Below are 26,579 nucleotides of genomic sequence, written 5' to 3'. Positions count from 1 at the left end.
TAGCGATCGCTGGCGAATTTTTCCGTAGAGTTTTTCTGTCGAGCAACAGAGTTGCAGCTATTATAATCACCGGGTAAGTATATTCAAAAATTTATTTTATTATCAAAATAACATAACTATACAAACCTTGGGTCTTTAACCCTGGATAGGTACGATGGGTCGTTCGCGACCCCGAGCGTAAAAAAAAAACAGGTTTTTCTCACGTGACTCACCCCCGTGACTGAATTTGTGGGTGATCGACCTGCAGGAGGTGTCTCCCCTACACGCTCTAGTAGTGTCCAGATGTGCATTGCTGTAGCTGTACTCCTTCCCCGATTTCTGAGACGCGTCGGGGTCGAGCGCGACCGAGTTTACCCTTCTAAGGTAGTTTGCCTAATTATCAAAGTTATTACGTATTATGAAATTGTCGTAGAATGGTGCAACTTGTATAGGTTATCAGTTGTGGAAAGTCTTGGTGGATTGTTTGGCTACCATGTGCATTTTTTTTTTTTTTTAGTTAAAATATCGTTCATCACCACGAGGACCATTTTACCGCGAGTGCCCCTTTTTCATTTTTTTAAATTTTTTTGCCAAGTCATTTTTCCGTAAGATATTGCCAAATAGTGTCGTAAAACTTTTGCTTGTTTAGTGTTGGAAAGTGTGTCTAGATGATCTGGCTACCCATGCGTGACTTTGTTTTTGTCAGATACGATGTAGTTATTGGTATATTGGGTATTTAACTGCGGTTACCAATTTCTGTTTTTTTTCAATATTTGTAAAAATTACTACGTAGTAAGGAATTGCCGTATATTATTCATTTTTTTTTTCATGTTTATGTGTTAGAAAGTGTGCCTTGATGGTTGGGCTAACACGTGCATGTCTTTTTTTTTATCTGAGATGCTGTATATTAGAATGTCGGGCATTTTACCGCGAGTGCCCCTTTTTCATTTTTTTTCATTTTTTTGCCAAGTCATTTTTCCGTATGATATTGCCAAATAGTGTCGTAAAACTTTTGCTTTTTTAGTGTTGGAAAGTGTGTCTAGATGATCTGGCTACCCATGCGTGATTTTGTTTTTGTCAGATACGACGTAGTTATTGGTATATTGGGTATTTAACTGCGGTTGCCAATTTCTGTTTTTTTTCAATATTTGTAAAAATTTACTACGTAGTAAGGAATTGCCGTATATTATTGATTTTTTTTTCATGTTTATGTGTTAGAAAGTGTGCCTTGATGGTTGGGCTAACACGTGCATGTCTTTTTTTTTATCTGAGATGCAGTATATTAGAATGTTGGGCATTTTTCCGCGAGTGCCTCTTTTTATTTGTTTTGCATTTTTTTGCTTAGTCATGTTACCGTAAGGAATTGGCAAGTAGTGTCGCAAAACTTATATTTTTATAGTGTTGGAAAGTGTTTCTAGATGATCTGGCTACCCATGCCTATTTTTTTTTTAGCCAGATATGGCGTATATATGTGTTCGATTTTCCTGTGATTGCCATTTTTTCGTTTTTTCCCATTTCTTTCAAAATTACTACGTACTAAGGAACTATCACAGAGTAATGATTCATTTATATGTTTATTTGTCGGAAAATGTGCCTTGATGGTTTGCCTAGCACGTGGCTGAAATTTTTTTTTTTCTGAAATGCCGTATATTAGAATGGCCATTTTTCCACGAGTGCCCCTTTTTATTTGTTTTGCATTTTTTTGCTTAGTCATGTTACCGTAAGGAATTGGCAAGTAGTGTCGCAAAACTTATAATTTTATAGTGTTGGAAAGTGTTTCTAGATGATCTGGCTACCCATGCCTATCTTTTTTTTTTAGCCAGATATGGCGTATATATAGGTATGTGTTCGATTTTCCTGTGATTGCCATTTTTTCGTTTTTTCCCATTTCTTTCAAAATTACTACGTACTAAGGAACTATAACAGAGTAATGATTCATTTAGATGTTTATTTGTCGGAAAATGTGCCTTGATGGTCTGCCTAGCACGTGGTTGAATTTTTTTTTTTCTGAAATGCCGTATATTAGAATGTTAGCCATTTTTCCGCGAGTGCCCCTTTTTATTTGTTTTGCATTTTTTTGCTTAGTCATGTTACCGTAAGGAATTGGCAAGTAGTGTCGCAAAACTTATATTTTTATAGTGTTGGAAAGTGTTTCTAGATGATCAGGCTACCCATGCCTATCTTTTTTTTAGCCAGATATGGCGTATATATAGGTATGTGTTCGATTTTCCGGTGATTGCCATTTTTTCGTTTTTTCCCAATTCTTTCAAAATTACTACGTACTAAGGAACTATCACAGAGTAATGATTCCTCTAGATGTTTATTTGTCGGAAAATTTTGTTTACTTCTTTTTTGATTGAATATCATCAAATTTTTTTAGCTAAAATATTATATTGTTTTACATTTTTTTTTTTTCGATTTTATTTCCCTTCAAAAAATTTTTTTTGGGTCAGAATTTTAATTTTATAGTCGTAAAATAATCGACAATTATCCAGCAACCCACCATACAATTTTTATGCATATCCAATAATAATTAGATTAGTAAATAACACCTTGAAATTGACATACCCTTCCTACATTTCAAGTGGCAGATTAGGGAGTCTGAGTCAGTGTGGTCGGCGGCCATTTTGTGGACATATCCGAAGCGTAAGCTGCCCTATCTATATATATTCTTGTTCCCTATAGAATTTGTGATATTTTGGTATATTTTTACCTGCATAAATATCATATTATATATTAAATATATGTATTTTTTTACAAAATTTCTAAGTACTCAAAAAATTACCTTTAGATATGGCCCCTGATATAAATGTAATTTACAAAATAATGAAGATTTTTTTACATATTTATATTTTAGGATAACATATGTTTATTCCCTAAAAAAATTAGCCACTTCCTATTTCATTTGGGTACCCAAAAAAATTCATGAAATTTGGACAAATTTTTTTGGCCAAAAAAAGTTACCCTTTTTTTCTCATTTCAGATCTTCACCTCCATGGGTCTGACTTCATCCAAAATACATCAAGATGTGTCCTAAACATTCAAGAATCAATTCCTAAAAGGATTTGTGTATATATGTATAAACTTTTTTTTTATGAATTTTTATGTCAGGTCTTTTTTTTTCTACTTAATTTTTTAAAATATTTATAATAAATAGTTTTTCTGCAGATGAGTAGTATTTATCTTTACAGTTGTTTTAAGCATTCATTGAAGTTTTTTTTGGCAAAAGAAAAAAGGAGGTTACTGCAAAAACTGATTTTTCAAGAATTTTTTTTGGCGTCGGGGTCGTTCGCGTCCGAGTATACCCTTAAAGGGGTGTCCGAGGAGCGTACCTATCCAGGGTTAAGTTACACAGCCCACCACAACCACCCTTTAAGTCTGAGTTCAAAGATCAAAGTGAAGATAGCACCACCTGTTAGGTAGCCAGCTGTGTTTACCTCTTTAAAGCTTAAAAGTTGTTCCAGCTCTGCTAAAGTCATATTCCATGTAGTACTTGTGTTAAAGTCCTCAGTTTGTATGGTTATGAAAAATACAAATTGCTTAAAGAAATTTGTGATATTTTTTATCTCAGACTTTGTCATTTGCCCATATTTTGCTAAGTAGTTGTTATTCTCTGTATTACAGATGGAGCAGAAGTGCCTAGGTCAAAATTTGGTCGTGAACGTAACTCTAAAAAGAAAAAGGGAAGTATTGTCGATAATACAGTCCTGAAAGAAGCAGGTTTGTAACTTGGAATTTTTTATTATTTCTCTGAAACTCACTTAATGTTCATATTGCTACCCTTTTGAAGGTTTTTAAATGTTGACTATTACCCCAAAATAAAAATTTCCCATTTTCTTTTTCATAACATCCCCCCCTGTGTCAAGCATCAAGCTATGTGGCAGTCGATGGCAAGGATTTAGGTGATCATGCATCATAGTTCACTTTACCTTTCAGTTCTCTCATTGTGTTTGAAATAATTGGTCGTTGTTTATTTTGCCTCTGCAATTCAAATTGAGTTTTTTTCTTTGTGGTTTTAGGATATTTACTTTTTATTTAGGTAATGTCTTCTGGAATTGCTGTGAATGCCAGTGAAAGCGGTAAATGGCTTTGTGAAACATGCTGGCCCCAAGGGTGTGTTTTTATATGCCGCTGATAGTTGACTATTATGATTGTTCAAATGTAAAAGTAAATAAATATTTAGTGTAGTATAAACCTCTAGTAATTTTTCTATGTTTTTGTTTAGTTCAAGGGAAATTCCAAAGAAGACTGGCCAGTATCTAAAGTAGACCACTTAATGTTTGGCCAGGCTGTGATACCAACTTATGTGTCATGTTTTGACCCTTCGCTAAATGGTTTTAGTGCACCATTCAGTAAGAGTTCTTATGGGACACAGTGCTGATGGAGTCGATAGCCTCTACAAAGGGTACTCCCAAGAATACTTCAGAATCTTCTATTTACGTAACCCTTAGTATTTTTCGCAATCAGGTTCTGCTCTTCTGCTCAGCAGATTCCTAGGATAGACGACCGGGGGGGGGGGGGGGGGGAGAAGCTGTATCCTTATATCCTTTTGCTTGCTGAAAAAGGCACTTATGATCAATCACTTTATTCCTCTATTAATGGCATGAATTTTTGTTTACATGAATGCTAAGTATTGTCCTTTAATAGGAGTGTGATTTTAGCAAAGCTGGAAACTGCTGTTTAAACTTTCATGAGGTGGTGGTAAGTGCTGCTAATTGAAGGTAACCCTTCCTACCACCTGATTTTCAGCAGAGCTCTCAATTTGATTTGTTCCTACAGTACAGTACTACCTCTCGATACAAAAGTAAGGTAAGGTACTGAATATTTTGTATATGTACAGTATTGTACTATTTTCCACTTATTATCGCATTACTGGTATTAACAGTTAGGTTTAGATATATTGAATGATTCAAATTTATTTGGGTGTATTTCGATTTAATGTGGTATTATTGTAGAGCTTGAAACAAGTTAGGTGAATTACATTTAAAACAGCCCTCATTATACAATAAAATCACGATGGAGAAGCCACTCCTTAACGAATTAATTTCGTATCCACAGGTATTACTGTATATGCAATACAAACCTTCAGTCATTAATAGGAGTATGACTTCAGCAAAGCTAGAACGGCTTTTTGACGAGGTAAACACAATAGGCTATCTGATGACTTCAGCTGACATACTCTCACATCCTGCTTTGACCCAATTAATAACTAAGTGTGAAAGGAAACCAAACGCTTTGACACCTTTTGAACTTGACTTATTCGAAGCTTGGTCATCTGTTCCCTTCATTTTCTCATTGTAAGTCTGAACCAATGGCATCGTCCAACACACTGAGTCACAGGATTTCTCTTAGAGCCTAGATTGATCAGAGTACAATAACCCTTCAAAGCATAGAGATTTCACCTGTTGCTTCTTCTGCTGTTCCACCTGCACGGGAAAGCTGTGTGATGGAAATCCCCCATGTGTTCTTGCCTGCTGTTGAGCTGGAGCTTCCTTTGCCAGCAACTGAGAAGTCCTCACCTTCGATGATGGAGAAATGCTGCTGTTCTGTTTTTCCCATCTCTGCCTGTTCCTATGACTTCTTCCTCATCTGTCAACACTGCAAATGAGCTGCTTTCTGCCCCTAGGAAAAAGAAATCACCTAGGCACAGGACAACTGGTCAGGAGTCTCTTGAGAAACCTGATTTTTCTGCAGGGTTTTGTGGGAGGACCAGCACTGTATCAAAATCCTGCTCCTTGGGAAGATATTGAAGTACAAGTTACTATGGCTCACTCCCCTGTCTTCAATGCCGTGTCTTATCCGAGATCTAGCACAAGCGCTGTCGGTAAGGACGCTGTTGGTCCGAATGCAGGGCTTTGCCCTTGTCCCTCTCCTGCCCAAGGAATTTCTCAGGATGCCTCTGTAACCCCCTTCTCCATGTGCTTGAATTTCTAGCTGACCATGATCTTCAAGAGCAGCCCTGATTAGTTCGGAGATTGCTAAATTCTTTGATTGTTCTTTTGGCTTCCACAAGCAAAGAGCACTTTTCCCAATGCATGCATAAAGATGGTTGCTCATGGTCCTTAATCTCCACGAGATAATCCTCCGCGGAAATGAGCTCAATAATGTCCATAAAACCATGCTCCACAAGACTGCACTTCATGATAAAACACTCCATGAGACCACAAGATTATGCTACATACAGTAAGCTTGACTACTGACTTCAGCATAAGAACAATTTCCCAGATGTTCATAGTCTCCGAAGAAACATATACAATCAAAATATCTTCTAGACTTGTCTCAATGTGCATGATTGTCTCTCCGATGACGATCGCCTCCACAATCACAAATTGGATATCTTTTAATCCTGATTCTGGGTCTTCTTTTTCTAGCCAAAAATAAAAAGCCTCTTCAGAAATGGGATCCACTTTATACTTCTGCTTTTAAATTGGAAGATAGCAACCTTTGTCTGGAGTCGACCTTAAAATTACCGTTACATTTACCAAGATCCACGTCTTCAGACTGTAGTCTGTTTAAACACCCAAAACTAACATGTCTCTTTCAACAGAGGTTATCCATATCTTGATGACCTCATTCTTTAAAATGCTGATATTGTCTCCATCACTAAAAGTCACAATGTGAGAAAAATTGCTTCTACACTAGTCTTTGTTGTTAATAGGCAATTCCATTAAGCATTACTGTACCTGAAACAAACCCAAGCAGTACAAAATTCATGCATGGTACCTGGCTCATTCTGGATCCATGCAGGGGTAGTCTGAAAGAAAGGACCAAATTGCCAGGCCCCTCAGGCAGCCATTATTCTTCCGTCACCCTTATTTTTCTTCTTACTGTTGGGAACATGCGCATAGGTTATAGATTGGGCACGATGACGTACAGTTGTCCTGGAATGGCTAATTCTACTTATTAATACTCTGGTACTAAATCCTTGAAGACTTTACAGCATTTTAACCCACAAAAGTTTCGACAAATGAAAGGATAATTTTTTGGGAGGTGTGGTGTGATCTCCAGGACCCTTCCCTCGTCCCTAAACTCGAGCAGGAGAGTGGAGCATTGTGTACCTAGTATACATTTGACCGTAGATGGTGGTTAAGGATGTGCTGTTTGGTGGTTATGGCAGTGATGCCGTTATGATGGATCTTTTCTGGGACACCGTGCATGGCATCACTCGTAGCAAAAAACTTTCAGCCACTGAGGTGCTTTGGCAAGTCAAAATGAGCCTGACCTTGCAAGGTCCATTCTTTGCTTGTTGATACACTGGCCCTAGAGCAGGGGAAATGGTATTTCTTGGGTAATCTTGTCATCTTGTCATATTGGATTCCCTGTTATAGCCTTTCATAGGAATTTTTATCCAAAATGGTGAAAATGGCATCAGACTTAATAAGGGAAGTGCTGCTGAAAGGAGATTTAACTTTGCCCAAAGAATTTAGTCTTTTTTTAGAGGGGAAGTGCTGGTATCTCTGAAATAGTTTGATTAATTCACAGAACTTAAAGATTTTCGTGAAGTCTTTCTCCTTAAGAAATTGGGGATGCTCAGGTCGGTGCCACCCAATTGGGTGACAATTTTTCTTTGGTACTAGATTATCTTGGGATTGCAGCATTTACTGCACTCCAGATTATGTTTTAACTTAGTATCTGTCATGTCTTCTTCAGAAGTGGGTGCTATAGGGTACCGGTAATCTCTGTTGGCCAGTCGGCTTTCACTGCTGTAGTAAAACTATCTCTGAGCTTTATAGAACTTTGTTAGAGCAAAGTTTGAGGCGAGGGCTTACTACCTGCAATCTGAAGGTGACAGCAGAGAAATTTCTTTATTGTGATCCTCTATGCAAATCACTTTCCTCCCCAAGTCTCGCTGGACAAAGCCAATGCAAAGGCAATAGCCACTTCACTATCAGAAAAATGGAGGAAATGTTTTCACCCTTTCCTAAAATTGGAGAAGGGCTCCTTTCACAAGGCTGCAACCAATAAGAACCAGCAACAGGCTTAAAAACAATCTGATAAAAGGACAGCTCCTTTTTGCTATCCCAAGCTTTGGCTTACACTTACGTTTCCCCAGGAGGAGCAGGAGCTGTAGAGAGACCGAAACACAGCACCTTGAACTGGTAGATCTTGCTGTCTAGGCTGAATCTCAAGTACTTCCTGGAAGACGGATGGATTGGGATCTGGAAGTACGCGTCCTTCAGATCCAGTGTGCACATGAAGTCTTGCGGTCTCACTGCAAGTCTGACCGTCTCTGCTGTCTCCATGCTGAACGAAGTTTGCTTGACAAACTTGTTCAGGGCTGAGAGGTCGATGACCGGTCTCCAGCCTCCAGACGCCTTCTTTACATGAAAGAGTCGACTGAAGAAGCCTGGGGAGCCGTCGTCGACCTCCTTGAGAGCATCTTTCTTGAGCATGGTCTCGACTTCCGCCCGAAGGGCTAACCCCTTTGCCGATCCCATGGCATAGGAGTTCAGCGGCACTGGATTCGCTGTCAGGGGAGGTGGAGATGTCATGAATGGGACGCGATAACCTTGGCCGATCACAGAGACCGTCCAAGAATCGGCCCCAAGTTGCTGCCACCTGTGCACACAACTTTTCAGGCATCCCCCCACAGGTGGACACGCGGGGGGATTGCCAATCCTAGCGCTTGCGGCCTCGGCCGCTGCCTCTAGGATTCTTACCTCCCCTAGAGGACTTGCCGCGCCTTCTGTCCTTGGTCTGAAAGGGCTGCGGCTTAGACACCCCTGTCTTAGCTGCCGGAGCCTGCTTCGAAGTCTTACGAGGCTGTTGTTGCTGTTGAGGTGCCGGAGGCTTGTAGGGCCGAGATGTCAGGGCCCTCTGGAGGAGAGAATCTTGATTCGATCTCCTTCACCTCTCGGCTGTTCGTTCTATATCGTTGGGCTCGAGCAGATCCCTCCCAGTAATGGAGGAGTGCCTGAGCCTGCAGACGTCCACGGCGGGGACCTTCGGATGGAACCTCTTGGTCACTGCGTCGCGACGCTTGAGGATCGAGTTAGCCCACAGGTTAGCTACCTGGTGAGCGAGGAACTCGATCGAACGCGTGCCTGAGAGGAGGAAGGTCTCCAAAGCCTTCCTATTGCTCTCCTTGGACAGATCCTCAGAGCGCAATAGGATGCCCAGAGATCCCAGCCAAACGTCCAGCCACGAAGTTGCCTGCAAGGCACTCTTCGCGACCTTCTCAAGGTTCAGGATCTCCGACGCCGAGAACGTCACTTTCCGGGCGGAGAGCTTCTCGAGAGGAGTTCCCCTGGTCAGCTCTTCCACGGAATGGTGGAGCGGAAGGGTCATACTGGACTCCCCCATGATCTCAAAGTACCTCCTCTGATGTACTCGAGGAGGTGGGAGGAGTTTGAACCTGGCAGAAGAACGACCGGAGGAGGCGAGCTCGGAGAGCTGGGCTTCGACTCTGTCCCTGGCCCCTTTCACCCCTTTGGACCAAGGCAAAGCTGCGCTGGACTTACGGGGCTTCTGGGTGCCATAGACTTCATCTAGCACCGTGTCCTTGCCCTGACGAGGGGCAGTCTCTGGGTCCTTAAACTTGTTGAGCTGCCTCATCAAGCTTAGGACCTGCCAGAAAGCGTGTTCCGACTCGAACTGGTCTCCTCCTTGTGGACTGGCAGCTAAGTCTCCGGTCCCCAAAGGCTCTTCTTGGGGAGAAACGTGGACGTCCTCCTGGGGTTTAGCTGGCTCTGGACGAATCCTGGATGACGATTTAGGAACCGTCTTGGAGTCCTTGGGCTCCCTCCTAGGAGGAATACAGGACTCCAGCAAAGAGGTCCGGAATGGGGCATCCTCGCGAGCAGCTTCTCTCTGAAGAGGAGGGGTTCCTCCCATTGGTGCCGTGGGAGATACCCCTGCCTCGCTGGACTCTCCTGAGGAAGGAGATAACACGTCCACAGGAGAAGGAGAAACAGCACGCGTAGGAGAAGGCGTAGGAGTCCTCCTAACCGACCTCTTGGGAGCCAACTTCACCCGAGGAGAAGTCACCACGAAGTCCACTCCTCTCCTTCTCTTCAGCGGGGGAGAGCCTGCCGTTGGTTTAAGTCCCATATCAAAGAGGGCGGGCTTCACAGCCTGGACCACTGCGTTCATAATGTGACAGAACCAAGGCTGGCGAGAAACTGAGCAGTGTCAGTTATTCCCGCTGGAGGGAAGGGGATCCTCTGATCCTTCGGAGTGGACACCACGGGGCCTGCCTGAAAAGAAGAAGAGGAAAGAGAGTGTTGCATGGACCTCTCTGTAGATCCTTCCTGGTCCTGGTCCTGGTGAGAAAACCTACGCTTGCGCGGAGGCGATCCAGAGGCTGCTCTGGAAGTCCGTGTCCCTGTCGGTTGGTCGTGCTGATGTTCCCTGCGGGAATGGGAATCGCGACGGTCTTCATGTGAAAAAGCATTCAAGAAATCGCGCGCAGGCGATTTCCGAAGCGCGGGCGCATTGCCGCTTGTGGAAAAATGCGCGTGGGTGTGTACGCTCGCGGGCGAGAGGGCGCGTGAGCGCGCGGGCGAGACAGCGCGTGGGGGCGTACGCGAAAGGGAGCGATGGCGAGCGATCGCGAGGGCGCGTTGGTGAGAGAACGCGTTGGCGCGCACGTGAACGAGCACGAGACCGCGCGGGTGAAGGTGTGCGCTGAGCACTAGGCGATCGCTGGTGGCGCGTAGGAGAACGCGAAAGAAGTCGCGAGCGACTTGGCGAGCGTTTGCCAGGCGGAGAGCGCTGGCGCGTCGGAGAACGCTGGCGCGATGGCGAGTGATGTCGCGTGCGTTCAGGAGAACGAAGGCGCGAACCACCAACAGGCGAACGACTGCGCGCAGGCGATTCATCGCGCGGGCGAGTCGGAGGCCTGAAGCGATCAGGCTGGGAAGGGCGAGGGCGCTCAGGAGAGCTCTCGCGCACAGGCGAGTGATTGCGTGAACGCGCAGGAGAACGTTGGCGCGCAGGAAGGTTTCCGCGCACATCTGAAGAGGTGGAAGAACGCGCAGGCGAACGCTCGCGAACAGGAGCTTTAGCTCGCTGTTGCGCCGGAGCAGAAGGGCGCACAGGGGCGCGAGGGCGAGGCGACGGGTTAGTACCCTTGCCTAAGTCCAGATCAGGCGATCGTGGACGAGATGATGGACGTTGGCGCACAACAGGCACTGGTTGATCAATAGCGCTGCTGCGCACAGGAGAACGATGGCGCTCAGGAGAACGAGGGCGCGCAATGTGCGCATCAGGAACATGAGGGCGCTGCTCCGCAGGAGACCTGCGAGAAGGAGAGCGCTGGCGAGCAGGTGATCGCTGCCGCGCAGGGGAGCGCTGGCGAGCGCTGGCGAGCGCTGGCGAGCAGGTGATCGCTGCCGAACAGGAGAGCGCTGGCGAGTTAAGTCCGAAGACTTTGACTCTGGGAAGCGCTTGAGCGCTACTGCACGCGAACGCGCAGGTGGGCGCGCAGGGGAACCATGACGCGCAAGGGACTTACCCACACCGTGAGTAGAGTCCCTTAACCCCGAAGTGAACGGTGCTTGATGGATAACAGGATGAGAAGGCGCCCAAACTGCATCTGCGGCCAGGAACGGAGAAGGCAGGTCGGAAGGTCTAGCAGGCGTAGGGGATCGCGAACGATCTGCGGAGAGGTCAAGGGGCGCTGCTGTGACGGGCTGCTCCTGACGGGGAGGGTCCTCCTTAGGGGGAGGATCAGGAGAGGACGACCCAAAGAGGCGCCTCCTAACTCCTTTATAGGGAGAAGGAAGCCCTCTGCTGCGAAGAGGCCTACGGGCCTTACGTTGTATACGACCACGAGGAAGGGCGTCCGGGTCATCAGTCCTCCGAAGAGGAGTCTCTGTCAGCGCGCGCGCGGCCCCCCCCCCGAGGGGGAGACCCGCCCGCAGGAGAGACCGTGGGAACCTCGGAGGATCTTCGGAGGGAGGAGGAGGGCCATCAGCAACGTCCGCAACAGGAGCATCATCAAGGGTTTGACCAGACCCGTCGGAAGGCTCGGCCAAAACAGTGTCGACAAAATCCGAAGGGAATACCTCCGGTATTACCGGCGACTGTTTGACCGCAGCCCCCAACTGGATCAGGTCAAACAGGGCTTCCTTGGAGGGCGTGCCCTTAAGCCCCAAGGAAGCCCAAAGCTGAAACAAATCATTATTAGCAACAGTCTGGTCAAATTCCTCAAAATCCAAATTATCCTCCCCCGGAGGAGAAGAGGGAGCTGCCACGCTAAGGGAGGCAACGCCCTCTCCCGCACCCCGAGGTCGGGAAACACCACTAGGGCCTGCGCTACCACTCGGCAGCCTCTCAGGAGAGACCGCTCGAGCGGGAGCTTCGTGGGAGATTCGGGCGGCGGAAGAGGAGTCCTTGGAGCCCTCCTTCTTCAAGGTTGCCCCTGAAGGAGAACGGTCTCTCTTAGACTTCTTCTTACGCCGGCGGCCGAACTTCTCCCACTGGGAGGCAGACCACTCCCTGCACTCACCACACATATTCTCTCTATCACACCTTCGGCCTCGGCATTGCGGGCAAAGGGTGTGAGGATCGGTGTCCTCCGCTGGCATGAATGTCCCACAAGGGCAGCCAGCGAGTCCAGGGCACTTGCGCATAACGATGACAAAGGTCGAGGCCAACTTCCAAGCACACAGCACTAGAAAAAGTCAAAAAGAAAATTAAGGCTGTCATTAACGAGGACGAAAAACAGCAACGTCTGTCTTCGTCCGAGCCAAAAAGTGAAGTGGGACAACTCACAGGTGTGTGGGGGGGGGGGAGGGGTAGCAAGCTACCCCTTCCCTACCCCCTGCTAACTAGCGGGGGGGGGGGGGGTTAGTTAACCCTTGTTAAAAACTTAATGGCTCGTCATTTCAGCTACGCCGAAAAGTAAACCCTATGTAAATAGCATGGTTTGTATTTCGGTTACGGAACAAATAAAATTTAGATGGTAGCTGGGCACAAGTTGATGCACAGGTAGAGTTGTCTCCAACTATAGTGTTGCAATAATTCTTTGGTCTATTTGGTGAGTGTGTAATAATGATGTAACCCATAGTAGACTTTTTCAGCATTGGAGGTGCTGTGATGAGTTCAATAGGGCCTTAATTCAAAGGTTTCTCTTATATACACTGAGTCTGTGCTTTGCATGTAGATACACTGTCCTTAGAACAGGGGAAACAATGTTTCTTTGGTATTTATGTTGTATTGGATTCCCTGTTTTAGCCTTTCTGAGAAAAGTTCGACCACACAGCACCTCCCCAAAATAGGGGGTTTCCTTTATCAAAAGCCCTTTTTTCTCTTACCTGGATTCAGAAGTTGTTATGTGAGACTGACTACCTTATGGTGTATTACTGTTAATTCTTTTTAATTGATGCTGTTAAGTGAATTTTCAGCTTATGTTTTTTTATAATGGTATGAATAGTTCTAGAGTGGATATTCGAATCAGCAGTGGGGAATTAAGTCAGTGGATAAGGAGGTCTTACTGTGTAATGATTATTTTTTATAGTATCAGGTAACCAACCAACATTGAGTTTTGATGGGTTGTTGCTGCCTTTATATATTGTAATTCGAAAAGATAGCTATGTAATATATATGACAAACTTTTCAAGTTAATCCTTACTAGAAGCTTAGAAATATATTTTATATATTTACTTTTATTTCCTTTTAGTGAAAAAAGGAGAAACTGTAGCAGTCCTCGGTCGAATAGTAGAACGTGTAGTCTGCCCAGAGGATAGTCTAAGAGAGTGGCATCCTGAACCAAGTCCTTTTGGCTTTCCAAAAGTGCCTAAACTAAAATCTTTGGTAAGTTAAAGTACATTGACAAGAAAACAGCAGCTGTATTGTTTATATGAAGCAAAATGCATTTCAGCACACTTACACTTTTTGATAGCCTAGCTGTTCGTTGGTACAATCTCCAGACACTCCAAAGAATAGTCTGTTTTTCCAAAAGCCTTAGTGTCTTTAGCTGATTTCTAGTGGTTGAACTGGCTATATTTAGTATTTTGTGTTCCAAATACATTTGCAGCAGCTTTTTATTTTGCAATTTCTTTGCTTATATCCATCTTAATTACCAATCATTTGTGTGGGTGCATTAAATTTATTATTATTAATCCCATTGATGGTGTTGCAATTGATTAATTTGTCTCTCCTTTCATTTAGGTAGAATTTTCCTTTATTTTGGTAAGTCTTACCCAGCATTCGTTGTGATTTAAATTACAAGTGCAGCTTGTTGACAAACAAATATTTTGGGACTAGTAGTTAGTATGTTCAATTAGCCTTCAACAACTATTCATTGCTGCTGGAACCCACCATCTGGGATACCTCTTTCTCACTTTGTCAAGCATTCAGTTTACATCTCATTTGGTGCTATATTTGTTAAAGTAGTTTTTCATGCCCTTTATCAGGCTTTTGATGGTAGTGTTGCTATATTAAGTTTTAACTTAATACACTAAGTGTGTATGTCTTCTTAAATAAGATTTGTTCCGTAACTGAAATAACAAACCACGCTATTTAAAAGGGGTATTACTTTTGGCGTAGCTGAAATGACGAGCCATTAAAATTCAACGAGGGTTTACTACCCACACCGCTAGTTAGTGGGGGTAGGGGAGGGTAGCTTGCTACCCCCCCCTCACACACCTGTGCTTGAGCTCACTTTGCTCTCGGCTCGGATGGTAGTCGGACGTGTCCGCTTTCATCCTCGCCATTCATTGGCAGCCAATAATGCTTTTTTTGCTTTTTCTTCGTGACAGGTTTGTGTGTGAAGTTGGCCTCTGTGACTATGCGCACCTGCCCTAGATTACCCGACCGCCCCTGCGGAACATTCATGTTGGCGGTCGAGACAGACCCTCACACCCTTTGCCCTTACTGTAGAGGTCAACGGTGTGATAGTGATAACAAGTGTGGTGAGTGTAGGGAATGGTCTACCTCCCAGTGGGAGAGGTTTTCTCGGCGACGGAAGAAGAAGTCCAAACGGGATATTTCTCCTTCGAAGGTTTCTTTGAAAGGAGAAAAACCTGAGGCCTCTTCTTCCGTTGCTCAAACCTCCTCCGAAGCTCCCACTTGGTCGGTCTCTTTCGAGAGACTCGAGTGGTAGCGTAGAACGTGGTTCTGTTTCCCGAACTCAGGGTTCGAGAGATGGGGTGTCCTCCCCTAGCAAGGCAGCTCCACCTCTCCCCCCGGGGGAGGATTTGTCTCTAACCCATCTTTTTCAGCTTTGGTCTTCCTTGGGGCTCAAGGGTTCGCCCTCCAAGGAAGCATTACTTGACTACATCCGATTGGGTGCCGCTGTCAAGCAATCGCCGACCGCGGCAGAGGTTGATCCTCTGTCGATTGTTGACGTTGTGATGTCAGAGGTATCCAATGCGGTATCTCCTAATACCTCTGCCTCTACAAATCCCGCAGTAGCTGAAGGCTTAGTTTCTCCCGTTCCTGCTCAACCTACGAGGGAGAAACTAAGTCCAACAGTCTCTCCTGCTGGTGTTTCTTTCCCTTGGGGGAGTTCACTCACAGAGATTCCTCTTCAGAGGACTGCAGAAGGTCAGCTTGCTGATCCAACGGCCCCCAGAGGGGGCATCCGCCGCAAAGCTCGCCTTCCTTCACCTGCGGTGAGGAGGCGCCTCTTTGGTTCATCATCTTCGTTGCAGTCCACCGCAGAGGAGCCTCTTCAACGATCACCGACTGTTCCTGCTCTGGTCCTGGACCTCTCAGCTGATCGTTCGCGATCCCCTTCGGTGGAAGGTATCTCTCCTGCGCGCGACATCTGCTGGGGCGCTCGAACTATCGCCCACGCGCCCGCGTGTTCAACGCCCTGATCCTGTGCGCGCAGCCATCAATCTCCTGCACGCTCTCCTGTGCGCCCACAGTCTCCCGCGCGCGCTCCTACGCGCCATCACTCTCCTGCGTGCCCTCGCAATTGCCCGCATGCTCACGGACGCGCATCAGCAGTCTCCCGCGCGCGACCCCGGGTATTCTTCATCGCGCGAGCACCATTACGCGCCCCCGCGAGAGCGTCGATACCCTCGCGAGCGCGAGGCTGCGGGACAACGCACGGCAAGGTCGCCATCGCCGCATTCCCCTCCCCGCAAACGCATAACAGCGTGCATTGCCGCGGAAGGGAAACATCCAAAAAGGTCCAGGATCCCTTTTTCTTTTCCGGCGAACCCACCTTTGGGAACTCCTCCCAGGGATCCGTCGATCCCTGTCCTTCCAGAGGGAGTGTCTGACAGCGCGACTGTCAGCCAACAACCATGGTTCGGTGCTCTAATCAGAGGGGTTACACAGGCTTTCAAGCCTGTTCTCTCTGAATTAGGTCACAGATCCTTGGCTGTTTCTACTCCTCTAAAGAGAAAAAGAGGAGTTCCGGATGTGGTAGCTTCTCTGAGAGCTAAGTTGACTCCACGCAAGCCTTCGAGGCAGGTTCCTTCACCCCCCCAGACTTTTTCTCCTTCCATGTCGGACGAGTACTTCCCGTCCTCAGGGTAATCACGTGAGGTGAGACGTTCCCCCATCGCACCAATGGGGGAAACCCCACCTCGCGCTGAGAAGTCTTCCCGGGTAGGGGCTGAAAAAAACTTGCCATCGTCTATGTTGGAGTCCATCATCCTTCCCAGGAAGGAGTCGAAGGACTTGAAGACGGTACCAAAGTCCTCTACAAGACCTAGGACAGAGCCAACTAGCCACTCGGAAAACGTCCGCGAATCTCCCCAAGAAGAGCCTTTGGGGACAGGAGACTTCGCTGCAAGTCCGATGTCAGGAGGAGAACTACAAGAGTCAGAATATGCATTTTGGCAAGTTCTGACTCTAATGAGGGCTCTCAATGGGTTTGCCGACCCAGAGATCCCTCCTCGAGAGGGCAAGGACATGGTTTTGGACCGCGTATTTGGCACTCAAAAACCTTCCAAGGCCAGTGCGGCTCTGCCCTGGTCTCGGGGTTAAGAGTACCAGGGACAAGATCGCTGTACAGCTCTCCGAGTTGTCCTCCTCCAACCGTTCCAGTGCCGGCAACAAGCTTCTCCCACCTCATCGCGTACAGCAAAGGAGGTACTTCGAGATCTTGGAGGAGCCTTGTTTAGCTCTTCCTTTCCACCATTCATTGGAAGAGCTTACCAGGGGAGTCCCTCTTGAGAGACTCTAACCGGCAGGTCTTGTTCTCGGCAACCGAGATCCTTAACCAGGAGAAGGTTGCGAAGTGTGCTATGCAAGCCACGTTGACATCTGGTTAGGGACCTTAGGTATCCTGATACGCTCTGAGGATTTCTCCAAAGAACGCACCAGGAAAGCTATGGAGACGTTCCTCCTCTCAGGCACTCGCATGATCGAGTTTCTGGCCCACCAAGTCTCGAACTTGTGGGCAAACACCATCCTGAAACCTCGGGATGCGGTGGCTGAGAGATTCCATCAGAAGGTCCCTAGCACCGAGATCAATAGGCTCAGGCATTCTTCCTTAGAAGGAACGAACCTGTTTGAGCCTAAGGATGTGGAACAGGCCGCTGAGAGGTGGAGGAAGTCCCACCAAGACTCCCTCCTTCATAGGGCTTTGACATCTAAGCCCTATAAGCCTCCAGCACCCCAGCAGTCCGTCCGACCAAGACCACGAAACCGACGGCAGCAGCAAAGACAGTGGTGTCTAAGCCCTTTCCTGTCAAGGATAGGAAAGGCAAAAAGTCCTCCAGAGGAATTAAGAATCCTAGAGGGAGCAGCCAAGGCTGCAAACGCTAGGATTGGCAGTCCCCCTGCATGTCCACCAGTGGGGGGATGCCTACAAAGTTGCGCAGACAGGTGGCAGCAACTCGGGGCCGATTCCTGGACAATTTCCGTAATCAGTCAGGGATTTCACGTCCCGTTCACAACATCTCTACCTCCCCTGACAGCGAATCCAGTGTCATTGAGCTCCCTTGCCATGGGATCAGCAAGGGTGCAAGCCCTTTGGGCAGAAGTCCAGACCCTGTTGAAGAACGGCGCTCTCCAAGAGGTCCTCGACGGGTCCCCAGACTTCTTCAGTCGACTCTTTCTTGTAAAGAAGGCTTCTGAAGGCTGGAGACCAGTCATTGACTTCTCGGCCTTGAACAAGTTTGTCAAACAAACTCGTTCAGCATGGAGACTGCAGACACGGTCAGACTAGCAGTGAGACCGCAAGACTTCATGTGTACACTTGATCTAAAGGACGCGTACTTCCATCCGTCTTCAAGGAAGTGCTTAAGATTCAGCCAAGACAACAAAGAGTACCAGTTCAAGGTGCTGTGTCTTGGTCTCTCCACAGCACCATAGGTTTTCACCTGAGTGTTCACCCTAATATCTTCGTAGGCACACAGGATTGGCATCCGTCTCCTCCGTTATCTGGACGACTGGTTAATCCTAGCAGACTCGGTGTCATCTCTTCTTCAACACCGGGACAAACTTCTGAGACTTTGCCAGGATATGGGATCATGGTAAATCTCGAGAAGTCCTCTCTGCTTCCCACTCAAAGACTGGTATATCTAGGCATGATTATAGACACCAATCTCCACAAAGCCTTCCCATCAGACGACAGGATAGCAAGGCTGAGGAAGGTCGCAAGCCCTTTTCTCAGATGAGAAGAACTTCCAGCCCAATCGTGGTTACATCTCCTCGGTCACCTTTCATCATTGGCTCATCTAGTTCCCAACGGTCGCTTCAGGATGAGATCCCTCCAGTGGCGACTCAAGTCCCGGTTGTTGTGGCCTGATTGGTAACGTCTCGGTCTGGTTTGCCAGACAGAGGTTCAAGTCCCGCTGAGACTCGTTAGTGCCATTAGTGTCTGCAACCTTACCATCCTTGTGAGCTAAGATTTGGGGGGTTTGGGGGAGCCTATAGGTCTATCTGCTGAGTCATCAGCAGTCACTGCCTGCCCCTCCCTGGTCCTAGCTTGGGTTCAGTCTCTAGGGCATTGTCCTGATTGCTAGGGCAATGTCACTGTCCCTTGCCTCTGCCATTCATGAGCAACCTTTAAACCTTTAAATCAAGGTTACGATTCCCCGGACATCCTGATCCTTATGGGACCTGCGGAACGGACGGACTTCCAGTGGTGGGTGACAGATGAGAACCTACGAAGAGGAGTGGATCTTCTCGTCCTCCCCCCAGATTTGATGCTGTTTTCGGATGCTTCAAAGAAAGGGTGGGGGGCTCACGTACTGCACCACATGACCTCAGGCCTGTGGTCAGAATCAGAAAAGTACCTCCATATAAATATCCTAGAGATGAAGGCCGTCTTCCTGGCCCTTCAACAGTTCCAACAATACCTGGCAGGTCACTCTGTGGTGGTGATGAGCAAGGAGGTACCTTTTCGAAGCAGCTATCCCCTCTTGCAGTAGAGATACTGAGATGGGCCGAAACCCACTCGATTCCACTATCGGCACGCTTCATTCCAGGCAAAAGGAACATCGGTCAATCTCTCAATGACCCTCATAGCTCCGCTATGGCATCACGCGGCATGGTTTCCGGACCTTCTGCAACTCCTAACGGAGCTACCGAGAGAACTCCCTCCACAGCACAATCTGCTCAGACAACCACATGCCAACATCTTCCACAAAGCCGTAGCTTCGCTACGACTTCACGCCTGGAGACTATCCAGCATCTCCTCGCTGAGAGAGGATTTTCGCAGCAAGTTGCTGTCAGGATGTCTGGACATCTGCGAAAGTCATCCGCAGCAGTCTACCAGGCAAAGTGGAAAGTCTTCTGTGGTTGGTGTCTTGGAAGGGGTATCTCTCCACTCGATGCCACTATTCCAACAATAGCAGAGTTCCTCGTGTATTTGCAAGAAGAAATGCGCCTTTCAGTCTCGGCAGTGAAAGGCTATCGCTCAGCCTTGAGTCTAGCTTTCAGGCTGAAAGGAATGGACATTTCTTCATCGCTAGAACTTTCTCTACTCATACGTAGTTATGAACTTACCTGCCCTCAGTCGAAAGTGAGACCTCCTCCATGGAACGTGGTTCGAGTTCTCAGGTCTCTTAAGAGACCTCCCTATGAACCATTACGCCAGGCATCAGATCGCCACCTAACCTGGAAGACGGTGTTCCTACTAGCTTTGGCTTCGGCCAAGCGTGTTATCGAACTTCATGGTCTCTCATATGACATCGCCCATTCAAGGGGATGGGGGGAGGTAACGTTCAGCTTCGTCCCCGAGTTTATTGGTAAGACTCTGAATCCTGGGGTAGCGGATCCTCGGTTCGACTCCTTCCCGATTTCTAGTCTCCGTTCTGTAACAGATGACCCAGACCATCTCTTACTATGCCCAGTAAGGAGTCTTAGGCTATATCTTAAAAGAACAGCACTAGTCCGTCCTCGTGCCAGCAATATTCGTCCGCACAGGGAGGACTAAGAGGAGGGTCACCAAGAACACCATCTTGGCATGGATTCGTAGGGTGATTAATCTGGCCTTGAATCCAGATCCTCCTCCGTCACGTCACCCTAAAGCACATGATGTCAGGGGCATAGCTACGTCCCTGGCCTTCAAAAGAAATTTTTCAGTGACGCAGGTTCTTCAAGCTGGGGTGTGGAAGCGTCAGACAACCTTCACAGCCAATTACCTGCAAGACGTGACCCACAGGAGGCTCGATACGTTCTCTATCGGTCCTGTGGTGGCTGCACAACAGCTGGTTTAAAACCTCAAGCTCCTTATTGGACAAGTAGCAGAATGTTGAGGGCATTGTTACCCAGTTTTAGTCTGCATGAATGAAAAGGTTTGACTGGCCCTTATTCTTTTCTTCATCATCCCCTCTCATGGGGAAAGCAGCATCCTGGGTTCTCTGCATAGCTGACCTCAAACCACTGCAGGTAAACCATGTTCCCTTGTGTTCCTAGTATTAAGTTAATACTGTCACATCCCCATACCCTGACGAGGTGGTATTGGGTAAGTCCTAGTCTACAAGTTTCCATCTAAAGAACTTCAGATCAACTTCCTAGGACGAGTCACACTTCATTATACCTTCACACACAGCTTGCGTAGGCTGCAGTCCTTGCGTAGCAAGGTTCTAGCGAGGTGCAGCGACTCCTTATTTCTTGGGTGCTGACACACTCAAATAACTAGTCCCCGGGCAAAGCCAAAAAGCCAGTACTGGCTGGGACGTCGACCCTTCCTAATGGGTGAGTCACCCCTATTAGATAGCGTGGTTTGTATTTCAGTTACGGAACAAATGACAAATTCGTAGATAATTTGTATTTGTTCCAACACGGAGTACTTACCTCGAACTACTTTCTTAGGAGTATCTGGGATCTTCCCAACCGACCAGAATTTTGTGTAGTTTACCCTACTCCCGTTTTCCTTTGCTGGGTAACCTCTGGCGGAGTGATACGTGCTTGCTCAAGTCTCAATCTCCAGTAAGTTTCTGGTCGTGTCGCGGATAACATCCCGACGCTCTCTCCTTACCCAGTGCGACCCTTTGTGTCCCCGACCCCCTTTGTGTCCCACGCGGTTCCCACGTGGTCCCTTTGTGCTCTTCCTTATCCTTTTCCCTCTTTGTTCATGTGTCGCGGTGCCTTACTAGTGCGTTATGGAGCATCCCCGTCGTTGCCCTAGGCATATTGCCGGAAAATCGTGTGGCGCCTTCCTCTCAAAGCCTGAAGTTGACCCGCACTCCTTGTGTCCTTCGTGTAGGGGCAGTGTGTGTTCCTCTACAGCCACGTGTCCGGAGTGCGAGTCCTGGAACGAGGTGCAGTGGGTGCGCTATGGCACCAAGAAAAAGAATCCCTCTAGGAGATCGCCTAGGAAACCGAGCGTCTCTTCGCCCGGCGCTTCTTCAGACAGTCTCTCTCTGCCGCCTTCCCCTACCCAGAGTAGGGGACGAGGTAAGTCTGTTGCTGGGAAGAGGCCTGTAGCCCTTCCCCAGGAGTCTGATTTACCTGATAGGGGGATTGTGTTGTCGATCAAGGCAAGTGGGAGGCCTGAGGGAGGGACAGGAGTGTGTTCGGGGGACGGAGCCCTGGTTCAAGCAGGGCCCGTCTCGTCGGACGATCCTTTGTGGGGAAAAACTGCTGCAGCCTCTTCTCCCGCCTCTTGGGCATGTATTTCAGGTGTGTCCGCAGCCGAGGGTGCCGCCGAGAAGGAAGACTCGCCGTCATCAGACCCCCTCGCGTGGGCGCCTCCGAAGACGCCCTTCAGATCACCCTTGAAGATGGAAGAGGAGTTAGAGACCTGGTTCCCCGGCGGGGAGCTCCCCCGCTCCCCTCCAGCGGCTTCAGCTACGTTCCCGTCCGTCTTCCTGGAGCCTTCGTCGCCGACCGAACGCCGTGTGGACCCACCAGCAACGCGGCACGACTCAGGCCCTTCAGTGAGGTCCTACAAGTCTTCGGGCTCCTCGGTCGAGGCCTACTCCAACTCTTTGGAAGACGGAGCCCCGAGGGACCATAGGAGACGGCGAGATAGGCCCCGCAGGAGACGGTCACGCTCACGATCCCGTTCCAGATCCCGCCACGTGGGTAGGCGCTCTAGATCCCCCAGGAGGAAGTATAGGAGAATCGACTCCTCGGAGGAAGAATGGGTGCGGGTCGTCATCCCACGTAGCCAACTCCTGGAGGCCTCAGCAGTCCCGGGCACCTCGGGCTGGCTCCCTATGGCCCGCTCGCCAGTGAGGTACGTCCCCAGCAGCAGGTATGATCGACGGAGGGAGTCGTCTCTTCAGGCCCCAAGGGACAGGCATAAATCCGCGAAGGTTCCGACTCCATCCGCCCAGCGGAGAGAGTCGTCCCTTCGGTCTGGCAGCCGCGTCTCGGCCTCAAAATCAACAATGAGTCGTCCGGAACGAGAGAGACTCCTTCCTTCTACGAGCAAGCCCGCAGACCCCTGGACCTCCGGAAGCAGAGAAAAGTCCAGGACGGAGGCCTCCGTTCCTGCAGCGATGCCCGTCCTACACCCTGAACTGCCGAGACTGGACCAACCCAGGAAGATGCTTCCTCCCCGTGCGACTCCCCCCGTCGGAAGCCCTCCATCACGAGCAGCGGAGCGCCCAACGGAGAATGTAGATGACGGCGTAGAAGGTTCGGCAGCGGAAGTTTCGGTCTACAGGAGAGTGATAGGCCTCATTAGGCGTCACCATAGGCTGGACGAACCTGAGCCCTCCACTGACGAAGTCTGGCTCTCGAGCCTCAGCAGGCTGGTGGATGCACCTGTGCAACAGAGGCCCTCACTAGCCCTTCCTTTGGCTAGGGATTTTAGGCTGGGTATGGCGCACGTTGACAGGATCGTGGCCAACCACGCGGAAGCTCCCAAGAGCCAGAGCGCCTCCAAACTTCTCCAGGGCCTAAAGACCCAGAGCCGCTTTTACCTTCCCGAAGGACACCGCGCGGGTCCCTGTACGGTGGAGCCAGCAGTCGCCATCCTGGGACAAGGAGCAGCAGAGGAGAGGGCTACCACTGCCCCGGTTTGTTTCTCCCCTTCGGAAACTTCCATGATGGAGGAGCTAGCCAAGGACCTGGTACACGTATCATCGTGGCTAGACTGGTGGGCCTCCACGCTGGTGGGGTTTCAGTCCTCGTACGATCTCGCAGTCCCGGAGAACCAGGCCTTGCTGAAGGAGCTGATTAGCTCGGGAGGTGAGGCACTAAAGTTCCTCTCTTACCAGTCCATCGCGCAGGCCGCCAATTGGATACTGCGGAAGAGGGACACAGTGCTCAACAAGCTCGTCAGGAGGCTCCCGGACAGAGAAGCGAGGTCCCTGAGGAGCCTACCCCTGTGGGACGACTCAGTGTTCCCCCTGAAGGCAGTGGAGGAGACGGTAGAGAGGGTCAGGAAGCTAAAGGATGCGGGAGAACCCAGACACCCTCCAGTGAGAAGACCTGCCCATAGGACGACACCCTCTGACGTCTGTCTCCCTCCTCGTGCCTCACCTAGCCAGCCCAGGAGAGACGCCCCTACTACGACCTGGCCTCAGCCTTCGCAGCCCCCCCGTAGAGGAACGCCTGCTGCGCAGTCAGCCTTCAGGCCTTCCTATTCGGCCGCCAGAAGAGGTCGTTCAGGCCACGCCTCTCGAAGGAGGTAGGGAGAGAGGCCCCCTACTCCTGCCGAAGCCTCAGGTGGGGGGATGCCTCAAACGTTTCTTGGCAAGCATGGCGAGACCACGGAGCAGATCCGTGGACCATAGCAGTTCTGAAAGAAGGGTACAGGTTGCCCTTCCTGGCGGACCCCCCACCTCTGATACCAGATCTGCAGGCGGAGTGGTTGGCACCCAAAAACCCCTTGAGAAGGACGGCCCTACAAGAAGAGGTCTCTGCGATGCTGGCGAAAGGGGCAATAGAACCAGTCAAGAACCCAGGTCCAGGGTTCTACAGCAGACTCGTCCTGGTGGAGAAAGCGACAGGGGGCTGGAGACCAGTCATAGACCTCTCAGCCCTCAACAGGTTCTTGTGCAAGACCGACTTCAAGATGGACACTCCAAAGTCGGTCCTAGCGGCCTTGAGGGAGGGAGACTTCATGATGTCCATAGACCTCAAGGACGCATACTTCCAAATCCCTGTTCACCCCTCCAGCAGGTAGTACCTAAGGGCAAAATGGGGTACCCAAACGTTGCAGTTCAAGACCCTCTGCTTCGGTCTGTCCACAGCCCCTCAGGTCTTCACGAGGGTCTTCGCAACAGTCTCAGCCTGGGCACACGAACAGGGCATCTGCCTGATTCGATACCTGGACGACTGGTTGTTGCTTTCAGCCTCAGGGGAAGTACTGCGGGAGCAAGGCTCGAAGCTCCTGGAGTTCTGCAACGTCCTGGGTATCATCATCAACCTGGAGAAGTCCCAACTGATACCCTCCACCAGGATGAACTACCTCGGAATGGTCCTGGACTCCCGGTTGGCGAGAGCCTTTCCTTCCGCGGAGAGAATGGACAACTTGGACCAGATCCTGCGGCCCTTCCTGTCGGACCAGCCCAGGAGAGCCACGGACTGGCAAAGACTAATAGGCTACCTCGTGTCATTAGAGAAGCTAGTCCCACAGAGGAGACTCAAACTCAGGGGCGTACAATGGAACCTGAAGGAGACCTGGAATCAGAGGTGGTCCCGATGTCCCCGGAGACGAAGGAAGTCCTAGAGTGGTGGCACGACAGATCGAACACCCTCAAAGGAATGCCCTTCGCAGCCGACCCTCCAGAGATGCTCCTGCTCACGGACGCATCTAAGGAAGGTTGTGGTGCTCATCTCCTCGACAGAACAGCAAGAGGAAGATGGTTAGCCGAAGAGAAGAACCTGCACATAAACGTGCTAGAAATGATGGCAGTGAGAAGAGTGTGCCTCGAGTTCGTCCATCAGCTCCGGGTAAACACCGTGGCACTGATGTGCGACAACGCCACGGTGGTGGCCTACATGAAGAAGCAAGGAGGACTGAAATCGAAGGAGCTGTGCGACCTCACGATGGAGTTACTGGAATGGGCCGAAGTAGAGCAGATCAAGATCTCAGCCAGATTCATCCCAGGGAAGAGAAACGTCCTGGCCGACGGCCTCAGCAGAATGGGTCAAGTGGTAGGGTCCGAGTGGTCCTTGCACACGGAAGTGGCCCAGACGGTCATCCTGAAGTGGGGCTTGCCGGTGATGGACCTCTTCGCCACGAGACTGAACGCACAGCTCCCCGTGTTTTGTTCTCCTGTGCCAGATCCGGAGGCGGCGTTCGAGGACGCCTTCCAACATCCTTGGGACAACCTCGACATTTACGCCTTCCCTCCCTTCGGGATGCTCAGGCAAGTCCTCAACAGGGTGAGGCGAGCGGACAACCTGTGGGTGACTTTGGTAGCGCCCTGGTGGCCGGAGAGAGAGTGGTTCGTGGATTTAAAGGAACTGGCGTGCCTTCCACCTTGGCCCCTTCCGGACAGACCAGACCTTCTCTGGCAACCGCACTTTCAAAGGTTCCATGAAAACCCTCGTTCCCTCTGCCTTCACGCGTGGAGGTTATCGAGCCTCTCCTGAGGAAGGAAGGATATTCGGCGAAGACCGCAACAAGGATGTCAGGGTACCTGAGACGTTCGTCAGCCGCAGTATACCAGGCAAAATGGGCTACCTTCACTAAGTGGTGCGTCTCGAAGAACATCAAGCCGTTGCAGGTCTCCATCCCTGAGATAGCGGACTTCCTGGTCTATCTCAGGGATGAGGTAAACATGTCCATCCCAACCATTAAAGGAGTCCGGGCTGCCCTAGGCCGCCCGGGGCCAAGTCTTCCTCCTGAAGGGCATCGACCTGGGTACCTCCAGACATATCTCGATGCTCATCAAGAGCTTCGAGCAATCATGCCCCCCTTAGGCCGTTAGGGTGCCCCAGTGGGACGTGGCTAGAGTCCTGAAGATGCTGTCAGAACCTCCCTTCGAACCCCTAAAGGACATCTTGGACAGAGAGCTCACTCTCAAGACAGTTTTTCTGTTAGCGCTGGCATCAGCAAAACGGGTAGGGGAGATTCATGGACTGTTGTACGAGGTATCACACTCGAAGGGCTGGCGTGAAGCTACCTTCAGGTTCGTATCATCCTTCGTGGCCAAGACTCAGAATCCAGCAGTCTGGGACCCCAAGTTTGAAGGATTCTCAGTGCCGGCAATCCCTCGTTCGGACAACCCGAGGGACTTGCTTCTGTGCCCTGTCAGAGCGGTACGGAAGTACTTAGAGAGGACAGCCAAACTTCGACCCGAAATCAAGAGTCTGTTCGTCTCCTCAGGACTAGTAAA

General features: G+C 49.2%; 1 protein-coding gene across 2 annotated transcripts in view; it reads left to right on the top strand.

Annotated features, from left to right (window-relative positions):
- Window positions 1-26,579, top strand: part of LOC137656612 (RNA polymerase II-associated protein 1) — a 203,917-nt gene that overhangs the window by 40,123 nt on the left and 137,215 nt on the right. For both annotated transcript variants that reach the window (XM_068390788.1, XM_068390784.1), the window contains exons 3-4: window positions 3,604-3,699; window positions 13,604-13,737. In XM_068390788.1, the coding sequence (XP_068246889.1) occupies window positions 3,604-3,699; window positions 13,604-13,737 (230 nt within the window). The remainder of the gene's footprint in view (window positions 1-3,603; window positions 3,700-13,603; window positions 13,738-26,579) is intronic.

Source organism: Palaemon carinicauda, chromosome 1 (genome assembly GCF_036898095.1).
Source record: "Palaemon carinicauda isolate YSFRI2023 chromosome 1, ASM3689809v2, whole genome shotgun sequence".
NCBI lineage: Eukaryota > Metazoa > Arthropoda > Malacostraca > Decapoda > Palaemonidae > Palaemon > Palaemon carinicauda.
The sequence above is the reverse complement of the archived record's forward strand: the minus strand, read 5'-3'. Positions and strand labels throughout refer to the sequence as shown.